This window comes from Chiloscyllium plagiosum, unplaced genomic scaffold (genome assembly GCF_037043375.1).
Source record: "Chiloscyllium plagiosum isolate Xiang-an unplaced genomic scaffold, Cpla_swu_hap1 HiC_scaffold_43, whole genome shotgun sequence".
Lineage (NCBI taxonomy): Eukaryota > Metazoa > Chordata > Chondrichthyes > Orectolobiformes > Hemiscylliidae > Chiloscyllium > Chiloscyllium plagiosum.
Genome location: NW_028270181.1, coordinates 10,803,044 through 10,825,313, shown reverse-complemented (window position 1 = coordinate 10,825,313; position 22,270 = coordinate 10,803,044). Strand labels below are relative to the sequence as shown.

General features: G+C 42.1%; 1 protein-coding gene across 3 annotated transcripts in view; it reads left to right on the top strand.

Moving 5' to 3' along the window:
• camk2g2 (calcium/calmodulin-dependent protein kinase (CaM kinase) II gamma 2) overlaps positions 1-22,270 on the top strand; it is a 353,326-nt gene that overhangs the window by 206,063 nt on the left and 124,993 nt on the right. For all 3 annotated transcript variants that reach the window (XM_087982388.1, XM_043679072.2, XM_043679073.2), the window contains exon 5: positions 19,925-19,990. In XM_087982388.1, coding sequence (XP_087838514.1) covers positions 19,925-19,990 — 66 coding nt within the window. The remainder of the gene's footprint in view (positions 1-19,924; positions 19,991-22,270) is intronic.

Genomic DNA, 22,270 nt, shown 5'->3' with positions numbered 1-22,270 from the left:
TCTGATTTTGTTTTAATTTGTAGGAAGAAGGGTAATGCCTGTGGCTGGCCTGTGATTCTTTGTGAAGACTGATGTGTGGACATTTATTCCAGGAAGTGATTAGAAGGCCAGCAATCTAATGCAGGGCGTCTTATGATGTCAAATCCCAAGGGAAGCTTAAACTGCTTAGAATGATTGATTGCACGCCATCAAATCATAAGATATAGGAGCAGAATTAGGTAATTTAGCCCATTGTGTCTGCTCCGCCATTGGATCATGGCTGATATGTTTCTCAACCCCACTTTCCTGCCTTCTCCCCATAACCATTGATCCCCTTACTAATCAAGAACCTATCTACCTCTGTCTTAAATACACTCGAGGATTAGGCCTCCACAGCCAGCTGTGACAATGAGTTCCCCAGAGTCACTACCCTCTCACTGAGAAATTCCCCCTCATCTCAGTCCTAAAGGGTTGTGTCTTCAGCTATCCATGTTCACTCTGTCCAGACATGGTATGTAAATGAACTCGACAATGGAACAGCAGTAATCTATAGCAGAGAAAAGGCTGAGGTATGAGCCAATGGTAGTTAGCGCAGTGAAGGATTTGACAGGCTGAGCGCAGAGAAAATATTCCCTTTTGTGAAAATGTCCAAAGCGAGGTACCAAGTTGGGCATGTACTCATTCGAGTCAGAAGAATGAGAGACAGCTTTCTTGAAACTTATAATGTTCTTTTCTTTTGGGGATGGGGTCAAAATAACGGTGGACACTAGAAGTCAGAAACAAAAACAAAAATTGCTGAGAAACTTAGCAGGTCTGGTAGCATCCATGGAGAGAAATAAGAGTTACATTTCAGGTCCAGTGACCCTCCCTCAGATTTTCAGGAACTTGACAGGGTAGATGGAGGAAGGTTATTTCACTTTGTGGGAGAGTCTAAGACAAGACGATAATCTCTAAATAAGGGGGTCATCTATTTAAGACAGAGAAGAGGAATTATTTTCACTCAGAACATAGGGAATCTGTGGAATTCTTTACCACAGAGGGCTGTAGAGGCTGGATTATTAAATATATTCAAGGCTGAAATAGATGTTTAATTAGGAAGGGAATCAATGTTATGTGGAAAGAGGAGTTGAGGATTAACGGATCAGCCATTGAATGATGACTGACTTGATGGGCTGAATGACCTACCTTTTGCTCCTATGACAATACAGAGTTCAACCAGGCAGTTCACATGCACTTTTCTCCATTAGCCTTCCAGTTTCAAAAGGCCTTGTGGCACCTTCCATCCTTGTGGTCATTATTTTGAGCCAGTGAAGGAAGATGGCCCAGGTCAGAACCTCAGCATTACCATCCGAGTATATTGTATCAAAGTTTTTGTGATCAGACTGAGGGGTCAAGGTAGCAACCCCTGCACTCTGTGATCGAGGCTGTTTGCACTTAATTCAAATCTGGATGTAATTACATCAACTGTACTGTTCAGATGCCATTTCAGACACTTAATGAGTAAATTGTAAGCAGTTTTCCAAGAACTGCCTCAGCCAAAATAAAAGGTCTTGACTTGCTTTTAACCAAGTGCAGACTCTTCTGGGCTATTGGAGCAAACAGCGTGCTCATTTCCTTGGCATTTCCATGTGGGATTGTTTCTCTGGAGATTTGGTGGCATAATCACCTGCAGCTGGCAAACTGCATAGTCGGAAAGAAGACTGATTTCCAGCTCTGTTTGTGTGTGAACCTTAGGCGAAAAATACCTCAAAGGAGGAATTATGAGTCTCTCAATCTTGGACATTTAACAGCGACTGATTCAACTGTGCATAGATTGTTAAATTAGGTTTCACCCCTTTTATTCCTTCATGAGGTGTGTGGGTGTTGCTGACTAGGCCAGCATTTATTGCCCATCCCTAACTGCCCAGAGGGCAATTAAGTATCAACCAGATTGCTGTGGGTCTGGAGTCACATGCAGGCCAGACCAGGTAAGGATGGCAATTTCCTTTCCTAAAGGACATTCGTGAACCAGATGATTTTTTTCCTGACATTCGATAATGTCTTCCAAGTCATTGTTATATTTTTAACTCCAGATTTTATTGAATCCAAATTTCACCATCTACCACAGCAGGATTTGCACAAGGCCCCTACGACATCACTTGGGTTTCTGGATTAATAATTCACCGATAATGCAGCCATGTTATTGCTTTCCCTTACTTTTTTAAAAATTAAGTGCAAGTGGAATTGTTCAATGGTTATGACTGATGGGGTGCTTACATTCTCTGAATTAGATTCGGTGGTGAGAGTGAAATGGATATCCAATCAGAACTTTCTGATCAGTGGCCACAAAGAGGATATTTACTTTCCTGTAAGATATTTACTTTAACTCCTTTTGCTGTTCCATCTACTACTGTTGGACGGTTCGACTGAATGGTTTAGTGCTTGCGGCAGGAACATATTGTGAAAAACTGAGGCATTTATCTGAAATGGATAGAAAATTTATGATGGCAGGAATTGTGCTTTGGTTATGAACTGAAGGAGTCAAATTGACTTGAGCATAGAATAGGAAAAGCCAGACTTCGAGCTGACATCAGACAACATTGCTTCACACAACAGCTGGTGCTAGGTTGGGATATGGTACAGGAAGCCAAAGTTACAGAAACATAGTCAAACAGCCATGTGGTACAGAACCAGACCCTTCGATCCAACTCAGCCGTGTCAACCAATTTCCTCAAACTAAACTGATCTCACTTTCCTGCATTTGGCCCATAACCCTCTAAACCTTTCCTATTCATGTACCTATCCAAATGTCTTTTAAATATTATAACTATATCTGCATCGACCACTTCCTCTGGCAGTTTATTCCACATACGAACAATTGTGTGAAAAAGTTGCCCCTCAGTCCTTTTTAAATCTTTCTCCTCTCACCTTGAAAATATTTCCCCTAGTTTTGAACTCACTCACCCTGTGGAAAAGACCATTGCTATTAACCTGATCTAGGCCCCTCATGATTTTGTAAATCTCACCCCTCAACCTCCTATGTTCCAGCGAAATAGGTCCCAGCCTCTCCAGCCTATCCTTATGACTCAAACCCTGCATTCCCGGTAACATGCTGGTAAATCTTTTCAGAACCCTCTCCAATTTAATTATATCCTTCCTGTAGCAGGGCGACCAGTATTCCAAAAGTGGCCACACCAACGTGCTATACAACCACAGCATGACATCCCAACTCCTATACTCCATCGTCTGAGCAAGGAAACCAGACACGCTAAATGCCTTCTTAACCACTGTACGTATGATGCAACTTTTAACAAACTATGTTCAACAACAGTACACAGCGCCCTATCATTAACTGTACAAGTCCTGCCATTGTTTGTTTTACCAATTTATCCAAATTAAACTCCATCTGCCACTCCTCAGCCCATTGGCCCAATTGAGCAAGATCACTGTTATCTTAGATAACGTTCTTCACTGTCGACTATATTCTAGACGGACTGAAACAACAAATGCTGGAGATCGCTGCGGGACTTGTGGTATCCAGACCATCTCTCTGCCACCTGAGTGATTCCAACAGCATGAAAATAAGGAATCCCCCACTACCGACATCCAGGGAGCAATAATTGACCAGAAATTCAACTAGACTCACCATATAAATAATTAAATACAAGAACAGGTCAGAGGCTATAAAGGAGAAAGTGAGGTCTGCAGATGCTGGAGATCAGAGCTGAAAATGTGTTACTCGAAAAGCGCAGCAGGTCAGGCAGCATCCAGGGAACAGGAGAATCGACGTTTCGGGCATAAGCCCTTCTTCAGGAAAAGAAGTGGTTTTCCTGAAGAAGGGCTTATGCCCAAAACGTTGATTCTCCTGTTCCCTGGATGCTGCCTGACCTGCTGCGCTTTTCCAGCAACACATTTTCAGCAGAGGCTTTAAATACTCACCTCCTGACTCCATGGAGGAAGACCAAGCTAACGTTTGAGTCTAAATGACTCTTCTTCTGAGCTCTGATGAAGAGTCATCTGGATTCGAAATGTTAAGTTGCTCTCTCTCCATGGATGCTGCCTGGCCCGCTGTGATCTCCAGCATTTGTTGCTTTCAGTATAGCTTTCCAACATCTGCAGTAATTTTCTCTGATATTCTGGATAGAAGTGGTCATGGATTTGGAAAGAGCAGTCTAAGGATCTTAGAATTTCTGCAGGGGGGCATATAGTAGATAGTATACACTGCTGTGACTGAGCATTGGTAGTGGCAAGCTGTGTTGTTGGGAGCTGTACTCAACTCGGCATGTGGAGAATATTCCATCACACTCCTGACTTGTGCCTTGCAGGTGATGGATAGGCTTTGGGGAGTCAGGAGGTGAGTATTTAAAGCCTCTGCTGAAAATGTGTTGCTGGAAAAGCGCAGCAGGTCAGGCAGCATCCAGGGAACAGGAGAATCAACGTTTTGGGCATAAGCCCTTCTTCAGGAAAACCACTTCTTTTCCTGAAGAAGGGCTTATGCCCGAAACGTCGATTCTCCTGTTCCCTGGATGCTGCCTGACCTGCTGCGCTTTTCGAGTAACACATTTTCAGCTCTGATCTCCAGCATCTGCAGACCTCACTTTCTCCTTTATAGCCTCTGACCTGTTCTTGTATTTAATTATTTATATGGTGAGTCTAGTTGAATTTCTGGTCAATTATTGCTCCCTGGATGTCGGTAGTGGGGGATTCCTTATTTTCATGCTTTTCGAATCACTCAGGTGGCAGAGAGATGGTCTGGTGAGAGCAGTGTAAATGTCGAGGGAAGTATAAATATAAGTACGTAAAGATAAATTCTGTCCCTGTTGTGACCTTGCCTTTGTGAGTTCTCTGAAATGTCTTTCCTTATTGCTTCTTTCTGTCTTGTATCTCCAGGCCATCAGCCACCTTTCACTGAGAGTAGCTGGTAAGAAATTGAACCTGTGACTGTACTCTCTAGACTTACTACTCCATGCATTCTCTGCAGAAAAAGCAGAATCAGAGGAAGTTGTTGTCATTAGAGGAGGCAGAGGGTTGACCTTATAGAGGTTTATAACATCATGAGGGGCATGGATAGGATAGATAAACTAAGTTTTTTCCCTGGGGTGGGGGAGTCCAGAACTAGAGGGCATAGGTTTAGGGTGAAAAGGGAAAGATATAAAAGAGACCTAAGGGGCACCTTTTTCACACAGAGGGTGGTACGTGTATGGAATGAACTGCCAAAGGATGTGGAGGAGGCTGGTACAATTGCAACATTTATAAGACACCTGGTTGGGTATATGAATAGGAAGGGTTTGGAGGGATATGGGCCGGATGCTGGCAGGTGGGACTAGATTGAGTTGGGATATCGCGTCAGCATGGACTAGTTGGACTAAAGGGTCTGTTTCCATGCTGTACATCTCTATGACTCTATGACTCTAAGTGATGCATTTTGTTTTTTTAAAAAGCCATGATCTTGTTCTGTTCATGTTGTGGTCAACACATTACTGGAAGGATGTGTCTTATTGGAAAAGGCACAGATGAGATTAACCAGGATGCTGTCTGGACTGGAGGTTCCAAACTCTGAAGGAAAATTGAATAGATTGGGGTTTTCTGAGTGCTTTGGGACAGTGAAGGTTAAGAGGCAATCTGATCGAGGTATGTAAAATAATGAGCTGCATAGAATGATAGCAATGTTTATGATTGTGAGGGGCATAGGATGGTCGAAGTATACAAGATTATGAGGGCAGAGATGGAATGGATAGAAAGACATTTTATCCATTAGTAATGGGAGCAACAAGCAGGGGGCATTAATTATAGAGGTAGAAGGCTAAAAGGCAAATTATCTTACAGCCAGAAGATGGTGGGAGTCTGGAACTCACTGTCTGAAAGAGTGCTTGAGTCAGAAACATTCATAAATATTTAAGCTGTATTTAGATGTTGTGTCATCATAGCCTCCATCCAATAGGCCAAAAGCTGAAAAGTGCAGTTATTGTCATTAGGTCCATGTTGATTGGCACAGACAGGATGGGCCAAATGGCCACCTTCTGTGCTGTAAATGTCTATGAATTTGCATCTATTTTCAGTAATTTTGTCTCAGAATCGGATTCCGCAAAATAATTTGCATATCTGTGGTGTCTCCAGCGTAGAAGCGTGTCCCAGAGATAACCCAACAAAACCATGGAAGATGATTAATTCATGCTCAAATGTGGGCATTTCAAGGAGGTGCATCACAGGGTACGTAGAGAGATTTCAGCAAAAGAACTCTGGAGTTTGGAGGCTACACAAATGAAGATTAGGCTCTCATTAATGGGGCAGTGAAGGAAGGGTCTAAATATGAAGGAGCTGAGTTGAGATAGGGATTGTCAGCCTGATATAGTGGTAGGACACAGTGTGAAATGGTTGGGGGGGGTGGGAGGAGGAATTGTAAGGTCCCAAGGATTCTATCATGAAATTGAGAACCTTGAGTTGGAGGTCCACTGCAGGTTATCTGTGAGAATAGGAATAATATGGAATGTAGGCAGTGGAGCTTTGAATTGAGTGAGCTGAAATGTGTAGCAGCATAGAACTGTACAGCATGAAAACAGACATTTCGGTCCAACTCATCCATGCCAACCAGATATCCTAAATTAATCTAGTCCCATGTGCCAGCATTTAGCCCATATCCCTCTAAATCTTTTCTATTCATGTACCCATCCAGGTGCCTTTTACGTGTTGCATTGTACCAGCCTCCACCACTTCCTCTGGCAGCTCATTCCATACACGCACAACCCTCTGTGTGAAACATTCCCTTTTTTATATCTTTCCCCTCAAACCGAAAGAGCACAATCAGTGAGGCAGTCTGTCATGCATTGCAACAGTCTGGAAGGGTTGAAGGCAAGGGTGAGGGTTTCACCAACTGATAATGAGGCAGAGCAAAGCTTCCTGGAGAACCCTGTATTAGCTTTTGGATATCAGTAAAGGTTGCGCAGAGCCCAGGCTATGAGTGATCCAGAATAATCAAAATTGAAGTCTAGTACTGTGGAAAATAAACTAAAGAGGGCAAGTTTCAACTTGATTTAATAAATCTGTTTCTGATGTGTTCTGCAAGGGTATTTTTGTCAGTATTGATGTTCTTCTGTTGTGTTAATAACTTGATGAGTTTGCCTTGGTTTTGACAGCTGTTAGTGCTTCTTACACCTCTGCATTTTTTCCAAGCGTTCTCAAGGGTGATGAAATGTGGACTTGCTCCATATGTCTTTTTTTATTGGATTGCAGATTTAATAATCAAATGAACAACCTACAGACAGTCGAGCCCAATGTAGGCGAGAATTAACCTTGTCAGACTACAGCACAGGACTCCCGCAATTGCTGCCTGTTGCTATTTTTATGAGTTTTCATGTTACACTTCATTAGTGTGGAGCAGTATTCTGGGATATGTTGGAGAATGCCCACAAAGCTGCAGCGTGCGGGTGTACCTTTTGAATGGTAATGGAGGAGAATGGGGGTGGATCCTCATGAAGAACTTGGCAGGATATGTTAGTGAGAGACTCCTGCCACCTCAAGTAGGGTGGGGTGTCCAAGACTAGAGGGCATAGGTTTAAGGTGAGAGGGGAAATATAAAAGGGACCTGAGGGGCAATCTTTTCATACAGAGGGTGGTACATGTATGGAATAAGATACCAGAGGAAGTGGTGAAGGCGGGTACAATTATAATATTTAAAAGGCATCTGGATGGGTCCGTGAATAGGAAGGGTTTAGAGGGATAAACCAAGTGCTGGCAAATAGGACTAGATCAGATTGGGATGTCTGGCTGGTTTGGACAAGTTAAACCGAAGAGTCGGTTTTGGTGTTGTACAACTTTATAAATGGTAATTCCATGTATTTTTCCATTGAAGGTGAGAGGGGTAAGATTTAAAAAGGACCTGAAGGGTAACCTTTTCACACACAGAGTGGTATGTGTATGGAACATGTTGCCAGGGGAGGTGGTAGAGGCAAGTACAATTACAACATGTAATAGACGTTTATGCAGGTAGATGGATAGGAAAGGTTTAGAGGGATATGGGCCAAGTATAGACAAGTGAGACTAGTTCAGTTTAGGAAATCTGATCAACATGGATGTGTTGGGCGAAAGGGCCTGTTTTCAAGCTGTATATCTCTACAACTATAAGTACTGGGGCAGTTTAACCAGTACCCCACGCTCAGAATCTCACGTGTTCCAAATGTCTGCTTCAGTGTTTGGAAGAGATGTTCCACTGATGCCAGGAAAAAGAGAGATTATCCTTCTTTATACTGCAAACTCTCAATATCCTGGATGTATCTGATACCCGAAGGGTGTACTACATTAAGCAGATTAAGGATTAGTTTCTTACTTTTCAAGCATATAAACTCCCCATTTACACAATCTTTTTAAAAAAAATTTAGACCCTAGAAACTTGTAGCCTTGACTTTAACGAACACTGACAATTTAAGGGAGATTATGAGCAAACCCATTATTTTTAGTACTGGACTATTACTTATGACAAACACTTATCTGTGAAGCAGTCCATCACATAAATATCTTTGCTGGGTGGTTTACTAGCCTGCGGTTTTTCAAAAAGTCAATATTGTGCCTTATTTTACAGACCTTTGTTATTTATTAAGCACATGAAAAAATAAATATACTTAGTCTATTCATCTTGTCTAAGATAATTTTGATTTCGTGTGCATCCTAATATATACAGTGCACACTCAATATGTTACAATCTCAATTAATGTTATAATTGGATAAGCCATATTTCCAGACTGAAATTACACTTGGTAATGTATAGTTTGATTTTTGGTTTCAATGGTGTGTTCTTTTAGTGAAACCCAAATGCTATGCTGCAGTTTTTGTTTTAACAATAAACCAGAAGTCTATTACATTAAAAAGAGATGAAAATAAAATAGAATAAACCATTTATATATAACACAAATGTAAAAATGTCAAAGCACACATTAAAGTGCAAACCCAAAAGCACTCCTTTACAGTATTCATTCCTTCTGTTTTATACCTAAAGAGTTTAATTTATCTATAGCTTAAGTTCTGATGGCCTCTTCCTTGAGTCTTTACACAAGTGGGCTTTGACTTTCCCAGCTTCACAAATCCCCTTCAGGGTTCTAACCAAAACTTCTGGTCTAGAAATTTTAATCTAATTGACTTACTCTGAGGGAATCTAGTTCTAAATAATCTCCCTTCTTTCGGACCATGATCTCGGCAAAACTGCCAAACTGAAACTAAAAGCTTTTTTTTCCATCTATTGCTTCTAATCAGATGGAAACAATCAATCTAATCTAAAAACTTAATGTACAACGGTTCACTTGTAACCACTTCCAATGTAATCAAATTCCCATTACTCTCCAGGAAGTCTCCCTCTCTTTAATACTGAATACTCTTTAAATGAAGTCACCATCATTACTAAAATGCTTAAAAGTTAATGATTAAATCCCTTCACAGACACAGACCAAACCTACATGCCACTAGTTCAAAATTCAAACTCTAAAATAAACTATATTAAAACATATCACACTCCTTACATCACACATGGAAAAGTCATACAATCTCCTGGAAGAGACAGAAAACCAAATTTTGAAACTTTCATTTTGTTTTGGGGGTTGTAGGGAAGGGGAGAAGTGGTAGTGGGGAGACATGAAAATCTGGAAGATGTTTGACCTGTGCCTCCAGCCCCAGGAGGCCCCATATGAAATCTTGGTAAATTTTGTTGTCCATTCATTTGAGCAAGCAGTAAATTTGAGCTCCCTTTGTAGTCATGCAGTCCTCCCCATCTGATGTGCCTGTCATTGTAGCATTCCAGTGGTCCAGTGTGCTTGTACAGGAAAATCCATTGCTATCCTAGGTTAGTCCCAGTCTTGTTTCAGCTTATCATATGCCAGGTGATTGCTTGAGCAACCTGCAATTTAGTTAAACTGACAGCACCCTCCTGCTTTGAAGTTGGAATTTCATGAGCTCACAGCCCTGCCTCTTGAGCTGAGCACACAGTCTGAGCAGACACTCCCAAGGCCATAGTTGTGCCCATGTGGATGAGACATTCACAAAATGCTGCTTGCTCAAGGTAAAATGTGATGGATGTCATTGGAGGTGTTTGGCCAACATTCCTCCCTCAGTCATCAAAATCAGATTAACTGTCCCGTTCTCTCCTTGCTGTTCATGGGATCTTGTTACAGAGATCTACTGGCACAATTGGCATATAAAGAAGCCACAGTATTATTAGAGCGAGAGAGAGAAACGACTGGAGGTGGTTTATCCTGAGTAGAGTAACTTTATTTGACATTTCTATCATATACAGCCGGTACAATAAAAACGAGACAGCGTTCCTCCAGGACCAAGGTACTATATGAACACACAGACTACATGAGACTACAGTCATACAGAGGGCAGCATAAAGTGCAAAACATGCAAGACAGCACAGTAATTCCTGACAAGACAAGACAATAGGCACAGTGGTGGACAAATTACAATGTAACAATGAATGACCATTAATAAAACATTGTTTTAGCAGTAATTCAAAAAGTCGTCCCAAAATTGCAAATGGAATAGAGTGTGATCATACAGTGATGAGGAGTATGGCTTGGGAGTAGAAACTATTGCACAGTCTGACTGTGAGAGAACGAATGCTCCGGTATCTTCTGCCAGATGGCAGGACGGAGAACAATTTGGATGAGGGATGTGAGGGGTCATCCATGTGGATGCAGCATGTGGTATAACTGTCTGTAATGGAGGGAAGAGAGACCCCGATGATCTTCTCAGCTGTCCTCACTATCCATTGTAGGGACTTAGGATCCGAGATGATGCAATTCCCAAGCCAGGCAGTGGGGCAGCAGCTCAGGGTACTCTCAATGAATCCCCTATAGAATGTGATGAGGATGGAATTAGAAGGTCACCACACCTTTGGTGAAGGGAGAAGTTGAGAAGGAGAGTCCTTCATGGTAAACTCAACCGGTGAGGGAATTGAACCCACACTGTTGGTATCACTCTGCATCATTAAACAGCCCATCCAGATGACTGCACTCATTGACTCCCACATTTGGTGTAGGTATCGGCAGTGACAACACTTCAAATATACCTCATTTGGTTGATGTTCGTTTGACACGAGACACTACAAGCACTGTTTTCAGGATTTTGTAATCATATGTATGAACAGGTGAACTTATCTCTGCGATAATTGGATCCTGCAAAGTCTGACCTAAAATGAACCTAGAAGTAATTGAGTAATTTAATCTGTTGCGCGTATTTGCCTGTTGAATTTTTCATAACGATTCTTTCAAACACCATCACAGAAGACTGTCCTTGTTAAGAACTATGTGAACACTACGTGTCAATGTTGATAGTTTCCTGATGTAGATATTTTAAAATATTCTTTAATGGATGTGGGCATTGCTGCCTGGGCCAGTATTTATTGCCAATCCCTAATTGCCTAGGGGACAGTTCATAGTCAACCACATTGCTGTGGGTCTGGAGTCACATATAGGCCAGGTAAGGATGGCACCTCTGAATTCACCAGACAGAAACATTTCCAAATGCATTAGGGGCTTCTGGTGCAGTGGTAATGTCCAAACCTCTCAACAAGAAGGTCTGGGTCTAAGTCCCACCTGCCGTCATAAAATGATTAAAATACTAATCTTTCGAAGCGCTGGCTATTGAAGACTGTCCCCCCGCCCCCCGCCAATGCCAACAGCAAACATTCAGATTTTCAGCTGATTAAAGAAAGTTGAACCAAAGGGCTTTCTTCTATAGATTTAAATTCTTCCCTACAAGGACGGCTTTGATGATTTCTGATAAATGAGCTTCTAATTAAGAAGTATAAAAATGAAATACTTGCATATATATAGAGTCATAGAGATGTACAGCATGGAAACAAACCCTTCGGTCCAACCCGTCCATGCTGACCAGATATCCCAACCCAATCTAGTCCCACCTGCCAGCACCCGGCCCATATCCCTCCAAACCCTTCCTATTCAAATACCCATCCAAATGCCTCTTAAATGTTGCAATTGTACCAGCCTCCACCACTTCCTCTGGCAGCTCATCATTCCATACATGTACCACCCTCTGTGTGAAAAAGTTGCCCCTTAGGTCTCTTTTATATCTTTCCCCTCTCACCCTAAACCTATGCCCTCTCATTCTGGATTCCCCAACCCCAGGGAAAGGACTTTGTCTATTTACGCTATCTATACCTTTCATAATTTTGTAAACCTCTATGAGGTCACCCCTCAGTCTCCAATGCTCCAGGGAAAGCAGCCCCAGCCTGTTCAGCCTCTCCCTATAGCTCAAATCCTCCAACCCTGGCAACATCCTTGTAACTCTTTTGTGAACCCTTTCACGTTTCACAACATCTTTCCGATAGGAAGGAGACCAGAATTGCATGCAATATTCCAACAGTGGCCTAACCAATGTCCTGTACAGCCGCAATATGACCTCCCAACTCCTGTACTCAATACTCTGACAATCTCTTTATAATTAATGAAGCACCTTCAAAGAGTAATCACTGTGATGCATAGAACATGGTGACCAGTTTGCACACAGACGGGCCTCATAAACAGCAAGGGCATAGCTAACCAGATTACCTGCTCCACATGTCAGTTGAGGGATGGAATGTCGACCAGGATAACTTTCCTGTTCTTCCTCCAAACAGTGCCTTGGGATCTCACCGGAGGGACAGACTCGGTTTACAACAGCATCCAAAAGTTTAACCTCTCTTGGCCCATGGGGTAGGACCAAAAGCCTCAAAACCTCAACGTTCTGAAACAGAGGCCAGAGTGCTACCAGTGAGGATACTTGGTTTCAAACTGGGCAATAGTGTTATCAAAACTTGAAGTGAGAGGAAAGGTTGCATCCTTTCCTTTCAATAGGAGCTGCTGGGAGAAGGGGTGTCGGTAGATCAGAGGCTGACAAGTGTAACACTGCATCCGTAAATAAACCAATTATCAAGGAAAGGATTTTGGTCTAGATTCATGCTTCACCATCTGACTTGGGATTCATTGAACAATCACCACTTAGCTTATTCTTTTTGAGAGTAAGGAGCCCCAGTCTGCTTCCTTGCTTGGCATACGCTCAGGGTTCTGCTGGTTATGCTTACAATGAGCTGTAGTGACCAAGTCATCGCAGCAGAACTCAGAAGGTTTGTTGGAAATCCCCACAGGAAAGACCTGGATCTGATCCTTGGATTGTGGAGCAGTCATAAAACCCAAACCATGGGGTCACGTATCCAGAGATTTAAATACAGGAAAAGTGATTGCAGAATCTAGGCAGCGGTTCTGAGGTAATTCCTGCTTTCCCCATTGCTCTACTTTCATGCCTTTTTGTTTGCCTTTTACAATATTCCGGTTTCATGCTGTTTTAATCTCCTGTGCTGGATGAAACACAGTGGAGCAGATTAAATTCTTCAGCCTGGCTTGGATCTCATGCTAACGTTTTCTGTTGTTTGGGGCCAGGATCCATTGGTGTCATACCTTTAGTCCACATGTATTGTGAAAGTAATAGGTGGAATTTAGAACAGCAGCCATCCTTCTCAATCCTGCCTCTCATTTACTCCTGTCATGTGCAGCATTTTAAGTCATTGCTCCCATGTTAATCAGTTAATGACTATTAGTCACGACAACTTTCTGCTTTGTGGTGACTGACCGACTGTTCCGTTTGTAATGATCTTCCATGCAGATGGTATGTATTACCTGCACTTATTAATCAGAAAACTCTGTAGGATCAAGCAGACTTTTGATCTCTTTGTAGTCGGTGCTGTAGAAAAGGTTTTGACGATGGAAGCTCACCAACAGGATGCAGTGTTAAGGAGATTGGCTAAAGCTCTACCAGCAAGATAAAAAGAACATTTTCTGGACAGTAAGTTCTGACTGCGACTGAGACACTGGAGGAATTGACAGAGACAAGTAACTTACAAAACCATTGGTTAAAAATGATTGAAGGAGGAGTGTTTAAATGGCTGTGAGGATACAGATGAGAGGGGAAGACTGGTTGGGTGAAATGTGAAAGAACTGCGGATGCTGGAAATCAGAAACAAAAACAGAAATTGTTGCAAAGGTACAGCTGGTCTGGAAGCAACTGTGGCGAGAAATCAGAGTTAACTTTTTGGGTTCAGTGACCCTTCCTCAGATCATGTTCTGAGAGCTGACCCAGGCATGAAGACTGAATGCTTTCCTTTTGTGCTGTAAGATTTTACTATTGTTTCTAAAGCTGGCTTGTTCTGTAAAGCTCCTAATTCTCACACTTAAAAATTCTGCTGATGTGTCTCTTGAGTGGCTTCCCCACCATCAAAAATTTGTCACATTCTTCATTTCTCCAAACCGATGCTTGTGCAGATACAGGGTTTGACCTGCGTCCTGTAGTCAAGACCTGTCTGGAAGCATCATTTTCGCTCCATGTAGCTCAAACTGTGAAGCAAACACACTCTTGCACATTCTTTGGATGTTCCAGCATGCGTTACAGTCAGTGAAGTATTGTCACTGTTGAAACATAGGAAGCACAATATGTGTGCAGCAAGCTTCCACATACCAGTTAATGGTCACATAAACCTCTTTTTTCAGATGTAGATTAAAGGATAAATATGAAGTGGGAGACTTGGTGAGAATCAGCTCCTGCCCTCCTCCTTGTGGTCTTTCACATCTGTCTGGCCAGCTAGATAGATCCTGCATTTTGTCATTGAAATTACTCCACAGAATCCAGTATCCCGTCAGCAAGTCACCCTTTATTTACATCTGGAGTGTCCTTAACTCTGATCCAGCTCCCTCAGAGCCAACTGTCCGAGTCAGAAGTCACATGACACCAGGTTGTAGTCCAACAGGTTTATTTAAAATCGCAAGCTTTCAGAGTGCTGCTCCTTCATCACCTGGACTATAACATGGTGTCATGTGACTTTGTCCAGCCCAGTCCACCACCAGCACATCCACATCAGAACTCTGAGTGAACAGAGAGGTCTGAGACTCCTTTTCTTGTCTTGTCAGCCAGGTCTCCCTGATTGGACCAGGTTAACAGCCCCAGTCAGGGAACTCATATTCTATGATTTCCAACCGGTTGACCTCATTACAATAACTTCAGTCATCTCTTCTGAAACACAGCAACTCTGACAGTGCAGTGCTCCCTCAGTACCGCACTGGGGTGCCAGCCTAGATTTCATTCTGGGATTTCCAGAGTGACTGGAACCCAATTCTGACTCCGACCTGAGCGTGCTGCTCACTGAGTCAAGGACACTTCAGCAGAACAACTGAGAATTAGCAAGATTGGGTTTGCCAAAGCGAAAGCTGTGAGGATGCAATCATAATGAAGGTCAGTGTTATAACAGTAGAGTTTGGGGATGGGAAGACTTAGTTTCAATGTGCCAATTCTCCATTCTCAGCCTTAGCTTTTTATAAAAAATCTACAGCAAATTCTCTGGAAACCGCAAAAGGCTAATTTTCAGGAAAGTGGAATCTTGCTCAATGGGGGCATGGATCAGAGAAGTGGGGCAAGGTTAGGAACCCTGCTGCTGTCACTCAGTCCCAATGATGGGTGCTCCCACTCAGTAAGATTTTGCACTGGCTGTCTTCTGTGAATTGTGATTCTTCCTCAAACATTCGGGTGCTTTTTGACACAGTGTTTTGGACCCTCCTGATTGTTTTTGGGTTAATGCACTATAATGCTGGCTGCCCAGTTTTGCAGATCACAGATATCTCTGGCTGAAGCTCTGGTCTGTGCTGTTTCCCGTTCCTAGCTGTACGAGTGCAGTTATCAGAAGCTCGTGACGGGGAAAGGAAAATCAGCCATGGCTCTTGCATCTGATTAGTATCAGCAAAACCACTAACAGGAGCTGCACGTTCTTTCCCTGCGAAAACTAAGAGGGTGGTGGTTGATGCACATTGTAGTTGAGTAGCCATTTCTTGTCCACTGCCAGTGTTCACATAATGTGGAGGTGCCAGTGTTGAACTGGGGTGGACAAAGTTAAAAGTCACACAGCACCAGGTTATAATCCAACAGGTTTATTTGAAATGACAAGCTATCGGAGCACTGTCTTTTCTTCACCTGACAAAGGTGCAGTGACCTGAAAGTTTAGTACTTCCAAATAAACCTGTTGAACTATGACCCAGGGTTCGCATAAACTGAATGCCATTTGACCTCGGTGCATGTTTAGCTATGATATGGAGGTGCAGACTGGGGTGAACAAGGTCAGAAGTCACACAACACCAGGTTATAGTCCAACAGGTTTATTTGAAATCACAAGCTCTTGGGTCACTGCTCCTTCGTCAGGTGAAGAAAGGACAGCACTCCAAAAGCTTGTGATTTCAAATAAACCTATTGGACTATAACCTGGTGTCATGTGATTTCTGACATGGTTAACCATGTAACTGTTTCCCAAAACCGGCCATTGCCTTTGGGAGCTGGAGGAGAAACTTAAGAAGAAGTTCTTTTTTTTAAAAGCACAAATACTGAATTTTTTTGTTAACTATGTCCTAAATCTTAAAAGAGAAATTATCGTGTACATCTTGGGTTGTGTTTTGAAAGTGCCAGGAACTGGTTTAAATCTTTGATAAATTTAACTGACCACAAATTGCTTGCACTTGTAGGAACCAAATTATTTGTTTTTATACATTGTTATGCTGAACATGCTAGAAAAATGTTCGCCTGACTCTCTCTGCCTTTACCTAAAAATTGTACTGTATAAGCAAATTGTATAGCCTTATATTGTTTTGTGCACATCCTACTTTATATATTCAAAAGCCTGATAGCTGTGACAATAAGTCATTGAACTGTTTAAGAGAGCAAGCTTGATTTTCTTGGTTGTTGGTATGTACTCCCAGTAGTGTGAGATGTACCATAACCCCCTCATACTGGGTCCTGTGCAACATGACAACAACTACCCCATTAACAATCTCTTGAGAACAGTTTAGGGATTCAAGGTAGGGCCATTAAAAACAAGATTAAGATGCAAGATAAATAAAGACTATTTTTAAGTGCACTAGGCAACCGAGGAAGAGAACAAACACAGAACAGTGGCATCAAAGGATTCAACCTCCCAGCGCGAAGAGAGAGGGATTGTTGGAATTTCTGCCTCAAATTCTCCCAGACACACCATAAATAGTCATTGAAATAGCAATTGAAATTTCATAAATCATTCTGCTAACTCCGATGTCAATCTGTTGAAGAAAGGAATCTATTTAAAGTGCATTTCCATCCCTTCACATGCCTCTTAACGAATATAACTGTTTTTCATCTGTTCACAAGCAAAGGACTTGTTGACAGTGTTAACAGGCGCATATTAAGTGCACTAATGTAACTAATGTTCCTTGATCCATCCTGACAACAGATAATCCCCGTCACAAGAGTTGAAAAGACGAGGAAGAAAATAGACTAGCATTTCGGCAACTAGTCTTCCAATCTCTTGGCATGTCCTGGAGTACATCAGATACAACGTATTGGTTTGAAGTGTGATTAGCATTCTTCTGTTAATCGGTGTGACTCAAAGCAAGGTCTGATACATGGATACTCCAGAGTCTAATGAGAATGTCCCTTGGTTCATACTTTGGGCTGGTCAGCAGTGACTTGGATGTGATCTGATTCCAAGGTGACTGGCCATATCTTCATTGCTGGCCTTGATTTGTGCTTCAAACAGGCATTTAGAGAAGCGTTAAATGTCTACTGTACAGAATGTGGAGGTGTCGATGTTGGACCGCGTGGACAAAGTTAACAATCACACAACACCAGGTTATAGTTCAACAGGGTTATTTGCAAGTACTAGCTTTTTGAGCGCTGCTCCTTCATCGGGTAGCTGATCAACTTCATCAACTACCTGATGAAAGAGCAGCGCTCCGAAAGTTAGTTCTTTCAAATAACTCTACTGGACTATAACCTAGTGTTGAGTGATTTTTAATACTGTATGGAAATAGCAGCAAACTGGCAAGTCCCACTCTCACTAGTGTTTTCCTGTAATCCTGCTGTTTTCCTTTTCTTCACGTTAATCAAATTTCTGTTTAGAAGCCTGAATCAAATCTGACTACACTGCTGTTTTGGGCAGGTTATAACCACTACTCCATTCTTTTAAAAAAAATCATTTTCTTTTTGTCACCTTTGATTTTTTGCCAATCACTTTAAATCTCTGTTTCTTAACACCCCCCACCCCGACTTGTCCCTATGTACTCCATCAATTGAATCTTGCCTTAACCTTCTCTTTGAAGATGTTGGAGCTGTTCAGCTTAATTGGTCCACTCATTGCCGTCCCTCAACCCTGAAACCAATCTTGAAAATCTTTAGAGAACCCTCTCTACTCCTTCAATATCCTTCCTAAAATATGCTGTCTAGAATTGGACCTGGTATAGCGGTTGAGGTAGATAAAGATAAACTATTACCACTGGTTGGGGATTCTAGAATTTGGGGGCATAATCTAAAAATTAGAGGCAGACTGAGATATGAAAGGGTTAATTTGCTGTGCTGACCTTCAAGAATTTGGATGTCCTGGGGGTAGGTTGGTATGTTTCTCTGTCTTGCAGATACAATGTACAAAATTTACATTGCCATCTCCTACTATTCAGGGTAAATTTACATTATCATCTCCAACTACTCAGAATAAATTTACATTATCATCTCCTGTTCAGAAATAATAAGAACATTACAGTTGGAATTCTTACCACACCCTCCAGTTAAAAAAAATATGATTAATACCAGATCTTGCCATTAAGGAATAATCTAGATTACATTGTTTCTGGACATAATCAGGTCTCTGCATTGTGTCTTGAGTGATATGTGACTGTGAGGGAGTGGCTGGGGGTTGTCTTATGGGCATTACTGACTGGGATGTAAAAATTTCGTTTTAAGGAAGACCTGGTCCCTTTGTTCAGAGCTTCTCTTGATACGATTCACAAGCAAGCATTACGAAGAGTGTTAAGTGATCCTGCAAAGCTTGTACTTGCTTAATGAATTCTGACTGTCCACAAAAGTTGGGGTATTGCAGTTGCATCAAGTGTGTAAGTATCTCAAAAAACAGAACCTAACAAGACCGTTTGGGAGCGATACTATGAAGGACTTGATACAAAAGTTGGTAGATGCTTGGAACTCTCTTCCACAAAAGGCAGTGGACAGTTGATAATTTTAAATCTAAGACAGATAGGTTTTTGTTAAGCAGAGGGATATAGCAAGTGTATGGAGTTAGGCCACAGATCAGCCACAATCTGATTGAATGGTGGAAGAAGCTCAAGGGGCTGAATGACCTTCCTATGTTCCTATGAAGCAGTAACTTATAAAGTTCATCACAACTTGTTTGTTTTGCAATTGATGCCTCTGTTTATGAAGTATGTATTCGTCCAAACCAGCTTCTTTAGTTGCCCTGCCATCTTTGATGGTTTATGCGCACACATCCCCAGGACCCTCTGTTTCTACATCACTTTTAAAATCGTTCCCTTTATTCTACATTGCCATCAATGTTCACCACCGCTCTGTATTCTGTCACTGTGCCAACATTGTAGTCGCGATTGTTTCCTGTAACAAATATTGATGTGAGACACTCTTGTATATGTGCCTGAGGATGCTAATGAATAATAAGTTTTCATCTTGAAACATGCCTCTGTAAATGCAAGAACAGTTACAGTTTGAGATTCATTCCTCATAATAGAGGACATATAATGTTCAGTGGATTGATTTTTTTGTGAAGTCAGACTTCAATTGTCTGTATTGTTATGTGAGACATGATTAAGGATTGAAACTCTATTTTGCTTTGGCCTTGAGAGTAATCAGTAATATTGCTGCTGAAAATACATCTCGTGTGTTACTCAGCTATGAGTGACTGGGGTTGAATAAGCTCAGAACTTGGTGATCCTTGCCGCAAATGCTTGATTAACAGCACTGCTGAAACCAGCCAGATAATTGCTTAGGAACACTCCAGAGGCAATCGAAACTGTGTGGGAAGGACCTTTTCCAACGTGCACAGCCAGGTATAATCACCGTGTTTCTCTGATTACTGCTTTCACCCTTCAATGTCTGCATTTTTGATTTTAATTTGTAGGGTCACTGGTGGAGAACTCTTTGAAGATATTGTCGCCAGGGAGTACTACAGTGAAGCAGATGCAAGGTAGGTAGCCAAACAAATAGACTGACTTTGAATTCTGTTTTTCCCTTCATCATTAATGCTAACTAAGCAGGAAATGTGATGACAGTTTCATGTTGTTATTGATCTGTCAGAGTTCAGGCAAATGTCTGATGCACTGATTGAGGAAGAGTTGCAAAGATTGGCTCAAATATTGGGTTGAAAATAGATATGATATTTTGTTCTGCACGTTGTTCATTGATTAGATGCTTGCACACAAGATCCATTGGGGTCTTTCTCCAATATTTCAACGTTTAAATTATCCTGTGCTAGTGGAAGGAATAGCATGGTTGATACTCTGCTGCTTTGTGGCCAACATTGTCTTCTCATCAACCTCAAGGTTGCTCTTCAGGAGGGCTGTGCCTGGAAGCCAGATGGGTGACTATCTATGTCAAGTGGTTTGTCAGATTATGAGGAAATCTTTTGGGAGCATGACGAAAATGGACAAGTCTTTCAAAGCACCACCACCGAAGCGATGGACCAAATGGTTTCATTCTGTACAGGGATTCTATGGTCCAAACCCAAAGGCAAACATTTAGGGCATTTTTAAAGAAATGATGTTGCATCTGAATAGTTTGCAAGTAGCCAGGGTTGCTGCTGGCCAGTCAGAGGGGCTGTTAATTGTGCTGTGCCGAGTGAAGATGGTGGTTTGTTTTACTCCTTCTAAGCCCCAGCTTCAAACTGTTCCCCACATGCAAAACATTTTGCAGTAATCACAGTATCCTTTATCCAAAGATGAGGCTAAACCGGTGCCCAGAATTAATCCAAGAGGACTGAAATCCCATATGATATCCGTGAAGTCTTACTGCATGACCACTGTCACGAACTAAGGTGCTGAAAGTACATAGAGAAAGAAACAAAATCTGTCCACTCCTACTTGTTATTCTGGCTTTTGAGTATCTATTCACTTCCCCGAGCTAAATACCATGGACTGGCAAGCTGCTGTCAATCTGTTCCCTGGTATTAGCATCCAGTTGACTGCAAGATCTGTCTGAGACCACAAAAATCTTAAAGGGGTCACAGTCTCTGTGAGCACTACCACAGGAGGTCAACTGATAGAAGGCGAAGTCAACTGCAGTTGTGAGATTCTCTTCAGTTTGACTGAGTGGAGCTCACTATAATGAACTCCATTATTACAATGAAGATATAGTGACACTTTTTTGATTTATATCAGTTACAGTCAACCGTGTTGGCTCAGTGGTTAGCATTGCTGCCTCACAGCGCCAGGGACCCTGGTTTGATGCCCGCCTCGGGCAACTATCTGTGTGGAGTTTGCACATTCCCCCCGTGTCTGCGTGGGTTTCCTCCAGGTGCTCCAGCTTCCTCCCACAGTCCAAACATGTGCAGGTTAGGGAGGATTGGCCATGCTAAAGTTGCTCTGTCGTGCCCAGGGATGTGCAGGCTAAGCGGGTTAGCCATGAGAAACGTAGGGTTACAGGGCTTGACTAGGGGGGTTGGTTTTAGGTCTGGGTGGTATGCTGTTCGGAGGGTCAGTGCAGAGTTGATGGGCTGAATAGCCTCTTGCCAAACTGTTGGGATTCCATGAAACAATTCATGCTTGTTATAATTGTTTTCTACTCAGAGCAGCATAGGTATCGTGCACCATTTCCCTTTATATTTTCTGTTTTGAGACTGAGGTGGTTATTGGTGTGACATCCTCGGAAATATTAATGTTGTTCTACGAGATCAAATCAGGCGGAATTTGGTGCAACCTTGACACAAGTTACTTGTTCCAACTCTCAGAGGGAGGCTACACAGCCCCTGGTACCGGTGTCATTTCTTCCGAGGACCTGTCTAATTAGTCCCACTGCTCCTGCTCTCTCTCTCCCCATGAAGTTTCCCTTTTCAGTTCCCTTTGGAGTTAAGGCAGTAGAAGCAAATTCAATCCTTTCCGGTGCTGCAGTAGACTCACTGGGTAACGTTACACCATGCTGCCCATCTGTCAAGTTTCCCTTGCCACTTCAATTGGTAGATTATAACAAGGCTGGCAAAATTAGTGCAGCCCAGTGTGTTATGCAGGTGCACTTGGTTTTAAAGAAAACTTGATCATAGATCACGAGTTTTTAACCAATGCAAAACTTTTTTTCACTAAAGTTCCTGTTTTCTAATGATGTATCTTAAGAGTTCTCCCTTGTGAAACAATAAAGCTGTCTGCTTTAATTAGACGTCTTATGTTTTCTTCACTGTTACTAATGCGGATCTGTTGTGTGAAGTTTTCACATCTTTGAGAGTAAACCACATCTACAGAGGCTTCTAAAGTTTGTT